Below are 16,511 nucleotides of genomic sequence, written 5' to 3'. Positions count from 1 at the left end.
CAATCCCCAGGTTGGGAAGATCCCCTGGAGTAGAAAATGACAACCTGCTCCAGAATTCTTGCCTGGAAAAATTCCAAGGACAGTGGAGCCTAGAGGGCTACAGTCCATGCGGTTGCAAAGAATTGGACATGACTGAGCACACATATACATATGCATGGTGATAGGTGCCAGGTGGAGCATTACACTGAATGTATCATGAGATGTAGCCTAGACGAGATGTGACTTGTCCCTAGTAAGAGGTGGATAACATGGTATATTGTCAAACTAGCAACAAAGAGACAACATGCGTTCTAAAACATTTGAGAACTTTGTCTCATGGGTATATAAAATACTGCTGGCAGGGCAGCACAGGTTCAGCTCAAGGATACAGCACTGAAGAATGAATGAAATAAAGTGATGCTGTGTGGACACTATTATAACTGTAAAAATGACTGTGTTATAATCATTTCTGACTTAGCCAGTATTGTTTCTCAGTCCCATTAAGTGCATTTAAATCCCTTTGAGAGTGCTGGCAAAAAAATCTAGTCTTGAAAACTGAATTATGAATATAAAAAATATTGAGAAGCCACTATTTTAAACTATTGTCTCAGCTCTCAACTCTAACTCATCTGAACTCTGTGACTAATCCAAATCACCCTCTGATCTAGAGAGTTCAGTGTACATTCAGGAAAATAAAGAGGGTGAATGAAACCTAACGAGCAAAAGGGTATTTTTCCTTTTTTGTCAAAGAGATGAGACTTCTCCTAAGGAAATGATCCCAAACTACTGAACCATGCCATGCTTTGGATCATGAAGGCCATATTTCTGTTGAACCTTTAAATTATCTGCCATCACATATCTGACAGTCTAAAAGAATGTGTGAGACTATCAGAAGGAACTGAATAGACAGAATTTTTTTTTTCAGGAACCAGACTGAAATGAAAACCATTAAGAAGTTTTTTGCAGACTAGCCAGGAATGTATGTGGGAAAAAAAGAGTAAGGGAATGTGGAGAGATACTTAGGTCTCTCTGCTTCCCCCAAATACCAACCACAACTGCACAAGACTTGGGGAGAGACTGAGAGAAGCAAAGAAAAAAAGGGGGAAAGGAGGATAAATTGGGAAAGGCACATGGGAGGAGCCCTCTGCCCTGCAAGAATTTATAGCTACTGAAAGAACAAGAGGAACACCCCACCCTCTCTCTTTCCCACCCTTCTTCCTCCCCCACCCCTCATAAACACTGAGTTTAGGAAGATAAGCTACTCAGACAGAAACAAACTATGACATTACTGAACTTCTTTGTCTTTCCTGTGGAACACACACATACACACACACATTCCCCAGCTAAATCTCTCAGAGAGCCTGGGATATGCACAGGGTGTGGCAATGACTGCATAGTTCAGCTTCTCAAAACAAAGCAAATCTTCACAGGCTCAGACATGCAGGGATATGAAAAACAAAAAAGGAAAGAGAAAGAAGAGACAGAGAGAAAAGAAAGGAAAGAAGGAAAGGAAGAAGGAAAGAAAGGTCAAATGCATTCTTTGTTAATTCTCCAGATTATCTTCTCTACCTTCCAGGGTGCCGGAGATCAAAAGTGTTTTAAAGACCAACTCATGGTCTATATCTAAAGCCAAGTCTACACACTACACAAAGAAATGAAGAAAACTCACAGAAATAATTGGTATGTGATGAAGGAACGCATGCAAAATTGTGATTGATCACACTGGCCACAAAGGCTCACCAGTCTCCAAACTGCTTGGAGTCAATTGTATTCTCTAGATCAGAGTGAGTCACTCTGGCTTACTAGGGTTTATTGTAATCCTTGGTTTACACTCCCTTCCCTACTCCCAAATCTTCCCGTACATCCAGTGCTATAGAAACAATGAGGCCACTGGCAGGTATCATTAGTCACCAAAGACAGAACTGGTGTCAATACAATCCTCTCACTGCTGTTATGACACTTCAACACCTGAAAGGTGGGGCAACCTCTATAGAGATTATTTTTAATCTTGATTAAAAATCTTGACAAGCATAACGTCTGCTGTGCTCTGAACTTCCTTGGTCCCTGTTTCATGTCACTTTCCATTTCCGCACTTTCTGTCCTTATTTGTACGTCCCTGCCATATTCCTTCCTGTCACCAAGGTCATATTTCTAAAAACTTTAAGATTGCTTTTATTGTTCCCAGAGCCATACCAAAAGATGCTATATAAATCTCACAGAAACACAAGTAATGGTACAAATGAAAAGAGCCTTTCTTTTCCCAATTTGCACAGTTACATCTAGTAATTTATCTCTCCTTTCCCTTAAATCTTCATTACACTTTTTAGCAGCACCATCACAGTGATACATGACCTGTTCTTGGACAAGGAAAGATTATTTGTATGCTGCAGTAAGCCCGGAAGGGAGGTTTGCACAATTCATACAGAAGACGGTTGCTTATCTGCCTCATGTTAAAGAATAGTTCATCTAAGAGATCACAGAGTAAGTTATTAGGAACATTAATGAGCTCTGGGTAAGAAGAAAAAAAAGCAAGCTCTGTCCTGGTTTCTGTCATCAAGCTATAATTTCTTTGCAAAGTATCTTTTCCCAATGGTAGATAGAGAACTGGGACTTCTGGTGCCAGCCAGGATGGAATGATCCCAGGGCAGCCTATCTCTCCTTCTCACTACAATCACAGACTCTCATTGAAATTCAAAAATCACTACTTCTGGGATTTCCCTGGCAGTCCAGTGATTAAGACTGCAGGGGCATTAAGACTGCCCCCAATGCAGGGGGCATGGGTTCAATCCCTGGTCGGGGAATCTAAAGATCCCACATGCCTTGTAGCCAAAATAATAATAATAATGTAAAAAAAATTTTTTTTAAAGACTTCCCTTTCCCCTACAGAAGGCGGGGCGGGGGAGGGGAGCGGGCGGTGGAAGCAAGCACTAACTCTTGCAAGCAGGAGGTAGTTGAAAAACAACTAGTTAAGCAGTGCAATCATGGAGGCCTGAAGGCAAAAGATGAAATTATTAAATTGTTGAAAGGGAAGAACTCTATACAGAATTCTATATATGTACAACCAAAATGTCCTTCAGGAATGAATGCAAAATAAAAAGATCACAACCCCAAGTATTTAACCAATCCTAAGTGTTTGCCCAAGTGAAAGGAAAATCTACATTCACCCAAAAACCTATATGTGAACACTTTGAACAGTTATATTCATAATAGCCCCAAGCTGGAAACCAAATGTTCCTCAATTGGGGAATGGATACACCAAGTGTAGTACACAATAGAAATACCACTCAGCAATAAAAGGAGACAAATTACTGATACAGGCAACAATATGGCTGGATCTCAGATGCATTATGCTGAATGAGAGAAGCCAGACCCAAAAGGATATACAAATGATTCTATTTGTATGGCATCTGGAAAAGGTAAATCTAAAGGGATGGAGTGACTGCCAGCAGTTAAAAGTGAGGGAAGGGCCTGACTACAAAAGCATACCTACAGGGAATTTTTCCCCCAATTATTGTGTATCTTGAATGTGGTGGTAGTTACACGCTTCTACGCATTTGTTAGAATTCACAAAACTATAATCATAAAGTGAGTTTTACTGTAAGTTTTACGTATTAAAAGAACAAATTGAAAGAAAGAGAACTTGAAGTCTTGATGCATTTTTCCTAAGGAAACTTTTGACAATTCAGTTATCTAACTCCGTGTACATACATATTCATAAGCAGAAAACTGAATCCCCACTATAAGGACAAACAGTCAAGCTTTAATTAAAAACTTTGTTATAAATAAACTAAAATCTATTTGGTCTTCAGATGTTTTGGGGAAAGTCCAGAAACCTTCAGAATAGAACAGTGCCACCAATGTCATCAATGCATGATTTTGACATAAATTTTAAAATTCTTGCTAATTATATAAACCTTTCCAATTCTATACACAAATATGGTTATATGGTGACAATATTTATTTCTGACCTGGAGTTTAAAAGAAACAGAAACCACAGTTGTTTGGGGGGTGGGATGGGAAGGAGGCTCAAGGAGGGGATATATGAATACATATAGCTGATTCACCACAAACTAACACAACATTTGTAAAGCAACTATATTTCAATAATAAAATAAAAATAAAAAATAGACACTCATAATTGTTGCCATACACATATTCACAATTATTATTCATTACTATTATTATTACTACTAGTACTACTACTACTGTTAAGGGGAAAAAATCAAAATCATGCAATTTAACTATGGGCTCAGTCTTGTTCTTTAACAGTGACCTAGCAAGTTTTTCTAATGCCTGCCATGCTGATTTATATTCTGCAGGGACTTGTGAAATAAAAATGTTAAAGATTAAACTTTAACCTACCCTGTCAAAGAGTGCAAAAAGTTGTCTCAAGACATCTGAAACAGGCAACTTCAAATACTCTGCAAATTCTTCAATTCCAATTTTTCCTCCTTTTGAGGAACTTGCAATAGCGGCATACTCATCCAAATGCTTTCGAATTCCATCCCAATCCAATCTAAACAAAGAGTTATGAAGACACGTTATTAGCCCTTCACAACCCACATGGACATTTTGTGAGTGCTATTTTATTCATGTGTCTGTGTTTGAAGTGTTAATATCTGAAAAGGAGAATAAAATGAATTATTTTAAAGCACATATTGGATATGATTACAGACTTCTGATTTTTTTTAAGAGTATTAGCATAACTGTAATTATCCCAAGTATCTGAGAGAAAGAAAAGTAACTGGGAGGATGAGCAATGTGGTAGGATAATAAATGATTCCTGAGAAGAAAACAAGGACTCACATTTTAATCTAAATAGTACTTAGTAAGTCAACAATACTTACTGAGTTGTTTTAAAAAAAAGATATAATTCTTGCTTTCAAGGTGTTTTCCAGCTGATAATGGGCTCACATTTCACAAAATGTTGTGATGGGGGATTCATTAGACTATGCACACTTCCTCCAATGTTAGTTATAAAAAACTTTAAAACCCTGGAAAATATACTGTGGCTTATATCACATCCTATAGAATTAAACAGGTGACTTAACACATACTTCTACATCTAAGTTCATTGACTAACTAAAGTTTTCATATCTATAGGAATATTGTAAAAATATAATATCACAACATTGTTATGTAGAAGATATAAATAGTATTTCCTACATCAATTATCAAAAAATATTCTTTTTAAATCTTATTTATTTATATGTGGCTATGCTGGGTCTTTGTTGCTGGACTCAGGCTTTCTCTAGTTGTGGTGAGGGCGGATGCTATTCTTCATTGCGGTGCCTGGGCTGCTCATTGTGGTGGCTTCTCTTGTTGCAGAGCATGAGCTCTAAGGCACATGGGCTCCAGAGCTCAGGCTCAGTAGTTAATTGCCCGCGGGCTAAGTTGCTCCTTGGCATGTGGGATCTTCCCAGACCAGGGATCAAACCCATGCCCCCTGCACTGGCAGGCAGATTCTTAATTTAGACCACCACAGAAGCTCCCAAAATATTTTTTTTTATTTTTGAACTTTAATACAGTAACTGGTTCTGCAGCTCCCTCCAAGAGAGGATGCCAAGGTCTACTGAAGTAATAAATTCTGCAGATCCCTGATGCAGCTGAAAACAATGAACTGTAATCAGAGAGGGATGAGGAAGCTACACCTTCATACCATGAACTACAAAGGGAATGTTCTAAACAGTCTTAAACTAGATCATAAAATCACAAAGGAGTATTTTGCCTTAAAAAAAAAAAATTATGTGCCCAGAAGGAGAAGGTTGATCTAGGGAAGTATTTAAAATGTAATGATGATCAGAGTTGCTACTCTGCAAGTCAATTCCTATTTCACATGAGAAGTTCTGACCACCTCATGCCAGTACCATATAACTGTGCCATCCTTCTCTTTTTTTATATAGACCATTTTTAAAGTTTTCATTGAATTTTTAGAATATTGCTTCTGTTTTATGTTTTGATTTTTTGGCTGTGAGGCATGTGGGATCTTCACATCCCAACCAGGGGTGCACTCCAACTCCTGCATTGGAAGGCAAAGTCTTCACCACTGGACAGCCAGGGAAGTCCCTATGCCATACTTCTCATAAGAAGGTGGCAGGACTGACTGACTGCTCTGAGCCATTTCTGAGTAGAGAGGCAGATTTGTGCTGACCCATGTTTACTATCTCTTGTTCTCCCACTACTAACAAACATTTCTGAAGTAGCATTTCTTTAAAAAACAAAATTGTATAAACTAAATGGCTTTCCTAATAAACACCATGTAGGTTCTAGAGCTAGGCATTAATGAAACCAGAGAAAATAAACATACAGGATTTCAGATCTCTTTCAGACACCTTTAGGAAAGTGTGGTGATTTAAAAATATGCTTACTTCAATTTCCGGCTGATTTTGGTAAATTCCACCAACCCAGCTTCCATAGGCAGTGTCAACTGGCCAGCTGAAATCATCAATCTGCAGTCTTCGTAGGTGTGATCTGTTACTGGAATTTTCAGAGCTCTATAAAGTATTAAAAAGCAAACAAATTCAACTTTTTTAAAAAGGTGATGATTTTTCAGTAAGCTTGAATTGGTCAACAAACAGTAAATGGAAAAGTATTTACTACCTTTTGAACCAGTGGCTTTGGCTTGTTATTGCCAAAGACACATATTTCTTTACTTCACAGATTTACTGTGGCCCAAGTCAATCTCCTCATGTCTGTGTGCTCTGCCAGTTCACCAGTTTTGTGTTTTGACTACAATGATAATAGTAGTTGACTTCAGTCCATGGAAAGTAATGAGAAAACTTAAGTTCAAGACTCTATGGAGTCTTTTACCAGCTGTGGCACTTTTGGCACTTAACCTAAGCCTCACTGTTCTCATCTGTGCGTAGGAATAGTCACTTCCTCCACTGGGTTACTGTGGGCTTCCTTAGTGGCTCAGTGGTAAAGAATCCGCCTACAATGCAGGAGATGGCTGGAGCCACGGGTTTGATCACTGGGTCAAGAAGATCCCCTGGAGAAGGAAATGGCAACCCGCCATTTCCTTAAATAACCCTGGTTATTTCCTTAAAATAACCCTGGTTATTTTAAAGACCAACTAAGAATCCCTATGGACATGCTATTTAAACAGATAAATGACACCTAGATATTATAAGTGAATAGTTTATACAGATCACTAGTCATCTGCATTTTTTCATCTTTTAAGTTTGAAGATTGTCTTCTTGCTACCCAGCAATCTTCAACAAATACTGAACAGAACTGATAATAAGATCATATTTCTTACAAACCTAAACACCCTCCATCCTCAAAGAGGTGCACAACTCCAACCACCTCCCTCCTGCTCAGAGATCTACTAATAGGGAACCAGACTTGGCAAAAATACATATTAACAAGAACTTGAAAAGACACTTGATTGATGTTTGGCAAAACTAATACAATTATGTAAAGTTTAAAAATAAAATAAAATTAAAAAAAAAAAATAAATAAAACCAAGGCTGGCAAATCCAAAAAAAAAAAGACACTTGAATGACAAGAAGAACACCTGTGCAGTACATAAATTTCCTGCAGATCCCTCTTGGCTAAAGTTTTATTCACACCTATTCAGTGACAATCATAACATTATGTCATCAGCTGTTATTTGATTTTGCTGAATCATGGCTAAGAACATTAAATTTTCAATGAATGCAATATAAAGAAACATTTTTTTCTTACCTGCAACTAAGCTGTTTTGATTAATAACTATTTGGTGTAAAAAATATGAAGAATTAAAAAACACTTCAGGAATTATAACAGTGAACAGAACAAAACAGTCAAGAACTTGGGCTTTGGTAACATGAAGTATGGCTCTGAATCCCAGTCAAGAGACTCTCACTTCCCTGGTGGCTCAGTGGTAAAGAACCTGCCTGCCAATGCAGGAGACCCAGGTTCAAGCCCTGGGTGGGGAAGTTCCCCTGGAGAAGGAAATGGCAACCCACTCCAGTATTCTTGCCTGGAAAATCCCATGGACAGAGGAGCCTGGCGGGCTACAGTCCATGGGGTCGCAGAAGAGTTGAACCTGACTTAGTGATGGAGCATGCATGCCAGAGACTCTCACTATCCACCATGGTCTTGAACAAAACACTTTGCCCTCAGAGCCTCTGTTCCTCACCTGTCTCAGAGCTGCTGTGAAGATTATGTTACATAACACAAGTAAATGGTCTAGCATAGCGCTTGGTAAATATTTATTGGTGGTCGACCACCATGATTTACTTTGACTTGGCTCTTTACCATTTCAAATGCATTCAACAAATACTTTCCTACTTGACTCTCATAATAACCAAAACCATGAGAAAGGCCAAGCAAGGATTAGAACTCCCACTTTTACACATGAGGAAAGGAGCCTTGGAGGGAACTTGTCCAAGCTTGTGCAACTAATTGAGGTCTTTCTTGCTCTTTTTTTTTTTTTTTTGGTCACCCTATGCAGCATATGGGATCTTAGTTCCCCAAACAGGAATTGAACCCGCACCACATGTGCTGGAAGCATGGTGTCCTAACTACTGGACCACCAGGGAAATCTGCTTCCTTATTCTTTATCCAAGGCCCTTCTACCTCCATGCCTCCAAATCCAGGAAAAGGATGCTTAAACAAATCCTTCCTCTGTTTTTAGGCACACACAAAAAAATGTTTTTAGACATTTCAGGAAGCCAAAATATCTCATATAAATTATGTCATTTCCTTATACTTATCTTCCTTCCTAACTTTTGGACATAAGCTACTATGAAAACACAAGGGAAGAGGGAAGAAAACAATATCAAAGCAAATTTTGTAGCTGCTCAAGAAACTAGGTAAATCAACTACCTGCTGGGACATACCGTAACAAAACTTTTTCAGCCAAAGACTTAGACATTTATTTTTTTGAAAATAAAGTTAGTTTCCTGTGAAGTATTAATATATATAATATACATAAACATACTGATATAATGTATATAATCTTGTTTATAATGCCAAATTCAGCTATGAAGCTAAATTCAGAGTTCTCATTGCATTTTCACTAAGAGAATAAATACAGCTGGTTTATTAGCTCCAAACCCACTGCTGGACATGACTGAGGGAGGTGGTGCTGGGAAAGCGTGTACACACCTGGAGGGCTCTGAGACTGCCTGGGTGGTGAGGACAGTATTGGGTTGGCAAAAAAGTTCATCAGGGTTTTTGAGAAAAAATGAACTCAATATAACACTCTTTCATTATAGGAGGAGAGGTAATTTATATAATCAGAAGAGCAATCAGTTAAAACTCCTTTATGTGCAGGAAAACACTTGGCTTATGTTTTGCAGTTTCTAAATCCTAAATTATAGCCATCCCCTTAGTGAGGGTGACTTTTCCCCTTTTTTAGGCAGCTAGTGCATTCCTTGCAGACTTTTTCCTTTTCAGTGCTGTAATCATTTATGCCTTTGAAACACCCAACCTCAGCAGCTACATGGAGGCTGAGAGGATAGAAGGTGGGTCATGGCACGAACGGCTCAGACCATCTTTGGCTGATGGTGACAGGCCAGGTTGGGGGAATCCATCCTTTGGAAGTCACTGGCTGGTTTCTTCTGGGTCATGTACCCTTCCTGCTCCCATTCTGGCAGAGGCACGTTACCAATAGTTTGGGGTTACATCTGGGAAAATATTTATAGACTGTCTTACTGACTACATTCCTGGGCACATTCTTTTTCCTTACCAAAATGAGTTGGGGAATGAGGCCCTCAGAAAGAAAAAACAAAAACTTCAAACAATAGTAAATGTCATTTACCAATAATTTAAAAACTATTTACTGATTACAATCACATATAGATACTTACTCTGCCATTACATTCCGGATTGTACTGGCAAAAAGGACAGGATCACGTCTTTCTTCATCACTTGGTACTTGAACAGGCATAAACTGAAAGGCAAATAAACCTTTCCATTACAATTGTGAGGCCTAATACTTTAATTGCTAAATAAATTAGTTTATAAGCTGTCATTATATGAAATCCCCTGCCTTTCTAGCACACAGGTTACAAGATAAAATGTAAAGAACACACTGTCCTTGGACTCAGGAGATGTGAATTCAAGCTCTGGGTCTTTCTGTATGTTAACTATTATGACCTTTAAGTTTTCTGAACTGTCTCCTCAACTCTAAAAAGAGGGCTATGATCACCCACATCCCTGGTTGTGGTGAGGATGAAATGAGTCAATGTCTGGAATTCTGGAAGTCGTAAAGCTGAAACTGCTCAGATCTTATTCTCAAAGCTGCCTTTTCTCCCACCCAGCCTTTGTGTTTGAAAATGTTATTAGGAATAGCACTTTGTTTTTTGCAGTTTATCTTCTCTATCCATTCCTATATCAGTCATACTTTATCACTTGATCAAATTTTGTTTTATCATTTCTTCTGCTTGTTTTTTAACCCTATGTGGGCTTTCTATCTTTTGTCTAACATCATGTTTTCCTTTATCATTTTAAATTTTACTTTTTTTCTCCACGTGATATTCTGTGATACCTCATTGATACTACCCTTGTTTTTGATTATAGTCTTCTAACATTAACAAGGTTCTGGTACTGTATTTAAGTCATTTTAGATTTTTTGAGCACCTACTATGTATCAGGTAAGAACAGGACCCTAACTCCTGCTCTAAAGAAGATACATATCTTAATAGGGTAGACTGACACAACACACACGAACTATCATTACCCTTAATGATAGGGCTTAATTAACTTACTTAAAGTTATATAGGTCACATGACCAGGATTCAGCCCAAGGCCTGTCATATTTTACAACTCTCCTGGAGTCTGAGCATGAGTGACAGGAAATGATTAATTTGGTCAAGGGGCTGGAAAAAGCAATCAAAGAGGTTTTACAGAAAAGCGAACACTTGATCTTGAGTTTTTGAGGATAAGCATGATCTTGTCAATAGCTGCCGTTGCTAAGTCGCTTCAGTCGTGTCCGACTCTGTGCAACCCCATAGACGGCAGCCCACCAGGCTCCCCCATCCCTGGGATTCTCCAGGCAAGAACACTGGAATGGGTTGCCATTTCGTTCTCCAATGCATGAAAGTGAAAACTGAAAGTGAAGTCACTCAGTCGGCCCGACTCTTGGAGTGGATAACCAAAGGGGAAGAGGCTCAGAGTTTTTGAGCAGTAACTTCGGTGGCAGGGAGTGGATAACCAAAGGGGAAGGGGCTCAGAGCAGGGAGGAGCCCTGGAGACAACTGCAATCAACGTGAGTGATGGTAATAACATGAGCAGAGGGAGGGAGGATATAGAGGCCAGAATGGACCCAAGGGACATTTTTAGGATAAAATGGACAGAAACCATAGGATAATGTCACTTTACTTCTCACATTTTTTTTTTTAACATCCTCTCCAAGAGGACAATGTCACAGTGCGGAGACAGCATGGGCCTGGGTTGACGCCTTGGCTCTGCTATGCGAGATCCTGGAAAAGTCATTTAGCCTTTATAGGCCTCAATTACCTCTAGTGTCAAAGGAAAAAAATTGACTAGATTCCGTCCTTTTCAACTGGACTTCTAAGTCTAGCTTTTCACTTAGTACCCAGTCATTCTTTAAGCTGGAAAAATAAACTAAGCCACCAGAGGTCCCCACATCACTTATATATCCAGAGCAACAAACAATGCAAATAAATATTTCCAAAAGTTCCCTCCATCATGTTCAGGTTAAAATCTCTTACAGTTGCTTAGGATAAAATCCAAGGGAGAAAACTATGTTAAAAGAGATGTTCACAGAAAAACTAACAAAATAATATGATCAATTAAAATTTTAAATTGTCGAATAACTATTCATTTTTAAAAAGCCAAAGGATCATTTATAATACACTTGATTGGTGGGTCATAAAAGCACATACTGAAAACCCTAAAAAAATAAATTGCTGTTACACTGCTAACCGAACACAATACAATGAACTATGAGTTTGGTTGCTTTTAGTGCTGGAAGTATTTTCCACAAAAACAAATTCCACTGAGAGTCCAAAATAATTAACAGTCTGGATTTGACACTCATAGGTCTTGGAGGCCCCCAACCCTTCTGAGAAGCCATTCAGTGGAAATTCTAATAAGTCACTTCTCCTTGGAGAAGACTTTGTCCTCTATATCACATTTCCAATTTGTACAAAGTCATTCAAGGTTCACTGCATTAACATATCTTTTATTTGGAAGGAAGATCAGCCAGAGAGAGGGTAACATGATTGCCATTATCTATCACTGAACCCTAATACACACCTAAATACCCCAGTGACCCCAACCACAAATTTTCTACCACAAAGTTTCTACCTTTATCTTCTCTTGCTATCCTCAGTATCCACACTGATGGCCTATCTTGATTTCACAGCCCCTTCACCTGGCCATAGATACCCTTCTCAACCCCGCCTTGGCCATTCTGACAAGGTTTTCCATGAGACTTTCTCATTATCTATCAGTGTTTACTCCTCCCTTAACCTAGTCATGCAGAAACTCCAAGAACCTGATGGTCTCTCTCAGCACCTATTCATCCCTCTCTATCCACCCCCTCCTGGCAACATCTGTCTGCCTGTCTACACTGGACTTTGGGAGTCAGACACTTCTATATGACCTTTCTGTCACCTAAATCTGCCACTCCCGCCATATGCAGGGTGCTAATCACATGCTCAGTCACCTCTCCTGATCCTGCCTTCCTACTCCTGTTAGAGTGATGCTAACTGAGAGATGCTCAGCAAAAGTACAAAACCTCATTGGCTGAGGCTACTACAAACTCATGTTCAAGTCCTTGGAGCTGCTTGAAAAATTATGTAATTTCTCAAGGTGACCATGCTGGCTCCAAATATAAAAGTACTTTTTTGGGAATTCCCTGGCAGTCCAGTGGTTAGGATGCCACTCTTCCACTGCAGGGGACATGGGTTCAATCCCTGGTCAGGGAACTAAGATCCCACATGCTGCAATGAGACAAAAAATTTTTTGGTTTATTATATTGAAGATCTTTTATCCTTCTAGTTTGTGCAGGTGGGCCAAAATATGTGATCTTAACACCAAGTCTATTTTTTTTTTTTTTTTATTGTCGATGTGATGGGTGAGGATCAAGTTATTTAAATCGAACCTCACTGGTACTTGGAAGTCCTCTTATATCCCTCTTTGACCTGCTGCCGTCCTATTTTCCTGTTTCAAACATGGTCCTTGTGTCTCAAGTTGCAATTCCACTTTCATTTCAATGACACTTCATTTTCAACTTTAGAAAGAAGACAGTGAAGGAGTTCAGGACATGCCACACCAAATATGCCTCTTAGATATATTGATTATTTTAAGCTGAAGACACTTAAAAACAGCAATGGAGGGAGAGGCTTTCTCTAAATTCCCCTTATCTGCCTATGACAGATCTTACAAAAGGAACTTAATTGTCCTAAATCTCCTCCTAGGGAGTTTCATCATACAGGCAAGACTGACTCTCATCAGAGGGGAGGAGACCAGAAGGCAACATCACACCCAGACAAACTTTATCACACACCATCACATCTCCCATCTCTTCTAAGAGCCTACTGTTCTTTCTTAAAAATCATTTATTCTCCCCTAAGTGGCCTATGCCCTTCCCTCCCTTGCTTTCATTATTAATAATAAGGTATGCTGCTGCTGCTGCTGCTAAGTTGCTTCAGTCACGTCTGACTCTGTGCGACCCCATAGACGGCAGCCCACCAGGCTCCCCCATCCCTGGGATTCTCCAGGCAAGAACATTGGAGTGGGTTGCCATTTCCTTCTCCAATGCATGAAAGTGAAAAGTGAAAGTGAAGTCAATCAGTTGTGTCCAACTCTTCGTGACCCCATGGACTGCAGCCTACCAGGCTCCTCTGCCCATGGGAAATAATAAGGTACTCAAATCTCAGTTTTTTTGGGTATTCACTTTTTATCCCCTGTGATGCCCTTGTGCATACCATATGGAAAGTTAATAAATCTGTATATATCTTTTCTGCTGTTAATCAGCCTGTTGTCAGTCTATTTCATAGACCCAGGAATCGAACCTGGATAGGTAGAGGGAAATCTCTCCTCCCCTACAGCATCCCATGTGAACTTCAATTCACTTTCCCATTGCACCTGAGATAGACTCCCCAGGTCCATTCCCCTCCTCACTGCAATCTTCTCTCCTCCCTTACTCTATTTACTCTGTACCATTTTGACCCAGACGAGGAGGAGGTCAGAGTCTAACTGGACTGCTTCCCACACTAGCATCCTTTGTACTTTTGGTCCCAAAAGTACCTCCTCAAGGGCCTTAGACTCCACACAAGATTAAGCCCCAATTCTCCCAAGCATTGTTTAAGGCTCTCTGTTACCCAGAGCCAGTCTTTTGCATGAATACTCTGAACCAGTAAAGCTGGTTTATTCGTTATTTAATGACCACATGAGCACATTCCTTTCTATTAAATAAATGATGACAAGAGGCAGATTGATTAGTAATGATACTACAATCAATCTTTTCCTCCTCTAAGTAACAGAAAAGGATTTTAACAGATGAATCTTAAGAAATGTGCAGTTCTTTGAAATAGTGCCATTTGCAGAGATGTAGATAGACCTAGAGCTTGTCATACAGAGTGAAGTAAGTCAGAAAGAGAAAAACAAACACCATATAATATCACTTATATTTGGGATCTAAAAAAATGGTACAGATGAACTTATTTGCAAAGTTTGCAAAGCAAAAACAGTCATAAGCATTGGACCACCAGGGAAGCCCCTTGCGAGAGTCTTAAGCCATGGTGCGCATATACTTAGTGCCTGGTGGGCCTCTGGGATACATTTTGCAATTACAGCCCACCAGTGAGGGATTCGGAGAAGGCGACGGCACCCCACTCCAGTGCTCTTGCCTGGAGAATCCCACGGACGGAGGAGCCTGGTGGGCTGCAGTCCATGGGGTCTCGAAGAGTCTGACACAACTGAGCGACTTCACTTTCACTTTTCACGTTCATGCATTGGAGAAGGAAATGGCAACCCACTTGTGTTCTTGCCTGGAGAATCCCAGGGACGGGGGAGCCTGGTGGGCTGCCGTCTATGGGGTCGCACAGAGTTGGACACGACTGACACGACTTAGCAGCAGCAGCAGCAGTGAGGAATTAACATATTCAAAAGTCATAAAGTAGCTAGGAGTCCCCTGGGTGAAAGGCAGACTCATAAACTTCAAATTACAATTAAAATAAGAATTTGGGCTTCCGGGTGCGCAGTGGTAAAGAATCCATCTGCCAGCGAATGAGATGCAGGTTTGATCCCTGAGTTGGAAGACTCCCTGGAGAAGGAAATGGCAACTCACTCCAGTATTCTTGCCTGGGATCCCACGGACAGTGGAGCCTGGTGGGCAACAGTCCATGGGGTCACAGAAGAGTTGCACACGACTGAGCAACTAAACAACAACAACAAAAACCAGAATACCCAATTTGAACTCCACAAATTTCCATCTTCAATTCTTACACCTCAAATCCCTACCTATTCAGCTGTTTTCAACTGGTTGAAAGCTGTTTTGAGTGTGAAGTCATCGAACAAAGGATATATTCTTTGCTTTGCAGAAAATATTATCTGAATGGTCTAAGAACTGGTAGGAGGATGCAAATGCTGTAATTGAAAAGAAAGAAAGCGAGCCCCGACCCAGAAAGGAAATGTGGTAACAATGGTCAGGGCAAAAGCACGAGGAATTTGCATACCTCTGTTGTAACAGAATTTGACCACTGATATGTGTGCTAGACGAAAAAAATGAACAGTTCTGTGTGCATTTCCACATCTACTGCCAGATCTTAGCTAAAGAGGGGTAACTTAAGAGGAAGGAACTCTATATATAGTTATATAGTTATAGGCTCCTCTGTCCATGGGATTTTCCAGGCAAGAATACTGGAGTGGGGTGCCATTGCCTTCTCCGATATATAGTTATATAGTTATATATATAGTTATAGATATATATATATATGAGCTTCCCAGGTGGCTCAGTGGTAATGAATCTGCCTGCAATGCAGGAGACCTGGGTTTGATCCCTGGGTCAGGAAGATCCTCTGGAAAAGGAAAAGGCAACCCACTCCAGTATTCTTGCCTGGAAAATCTCATGGACAGAGGAGTCTGGCAGGCTACAATCCATGGGATCACAAAGAGCCAGACATGAATGAGTGACTTCTCACACACATATATAAAAACAGTATCTCTGAATTTGCAGGGAAGATAGTATGGCTGTTTTATGTTTGGGTTTTCTTTTCCTTTTTTGATTAAGAAAACAGGGCTAGCTATCTGAGAAGCTATTCAAGAAGGAAGAGCAGTGCTCAGAGTACTTAGAAGTAATAAGATATTTCTTCCCAACAAGGTTTCCCAAAATGCTATTCTATGGAACACTGGTTCTAGGAGCTTTCCAGAGAGAAAAGGGGTTCAGTGGTCAAACATTTCAAAGGCACTGAGAAGTCTCAGAAAAAGAAATCTGATTAATTTGCTTCTCCTCATACTTTCTAAACTTATTAGGATACAGATGAATAAATTTGTATATACCTTTTCCGCTGTTAATCTGCTTGTTGTCAGTTTATTTCATAGACTCAGGAAATTGAACCTGTTTCTCTAGA

At 39.8% G+C, this 16,511-nt stretch overlaps 1 protein-coding gene across 6 annotated transcripts in view; it reads right to left on the bottom strand.

The window, feature by feature from the left end:
- Window positions 1-16,511, bottom strand: part of LPCAT2 (lysophosphatidylcholine acyltransferase 2) — a 66,560-nt gene that overhangs the window by 29,881 nt on the left and 20,168 nt on the right. For all 6 annotated transcript variants that reach the window (XM_086350711.1, XM_086350712.1, XM_086350713.1 and 3 more), the window contains 3 exons: window positions 9,777-9,859; window positions 6,348-6,473; window positions 4,342-4,495 (listed from right to left, as the gene is read on the bottom strand). In XM_086350711.1, coding sequence (XP_086206837.1) covers window positions 4,342-4,495; window positions 6,348-6,473; window positions 9,777-9,859 — 363 coding nt within the window. The remainder of the gene's footprint in view (window positions 1-4,341; window positions 4,496-6,347; window positions 6,474-9,776; window positions 9,860-16,511) is intronic.

The sequence above is a fragment of the Bos grunniens genome, chromosome 18 (genome assembly GCF_055505025.1).
Source record: "Bos grunniens cultivar Pamir isolate PY7600 chromosome 18, Bosgru_T2T1.0, whole genome shotgun sequence".
NCBI lineage: Eukaryota > Metazoa > Chordata > Mammalia > Artiodactyla > Bovidae > Bos > Bos grunniens.
This window is presented reverse-complemented; position numbering and strand designations above follow the sequence as displayed.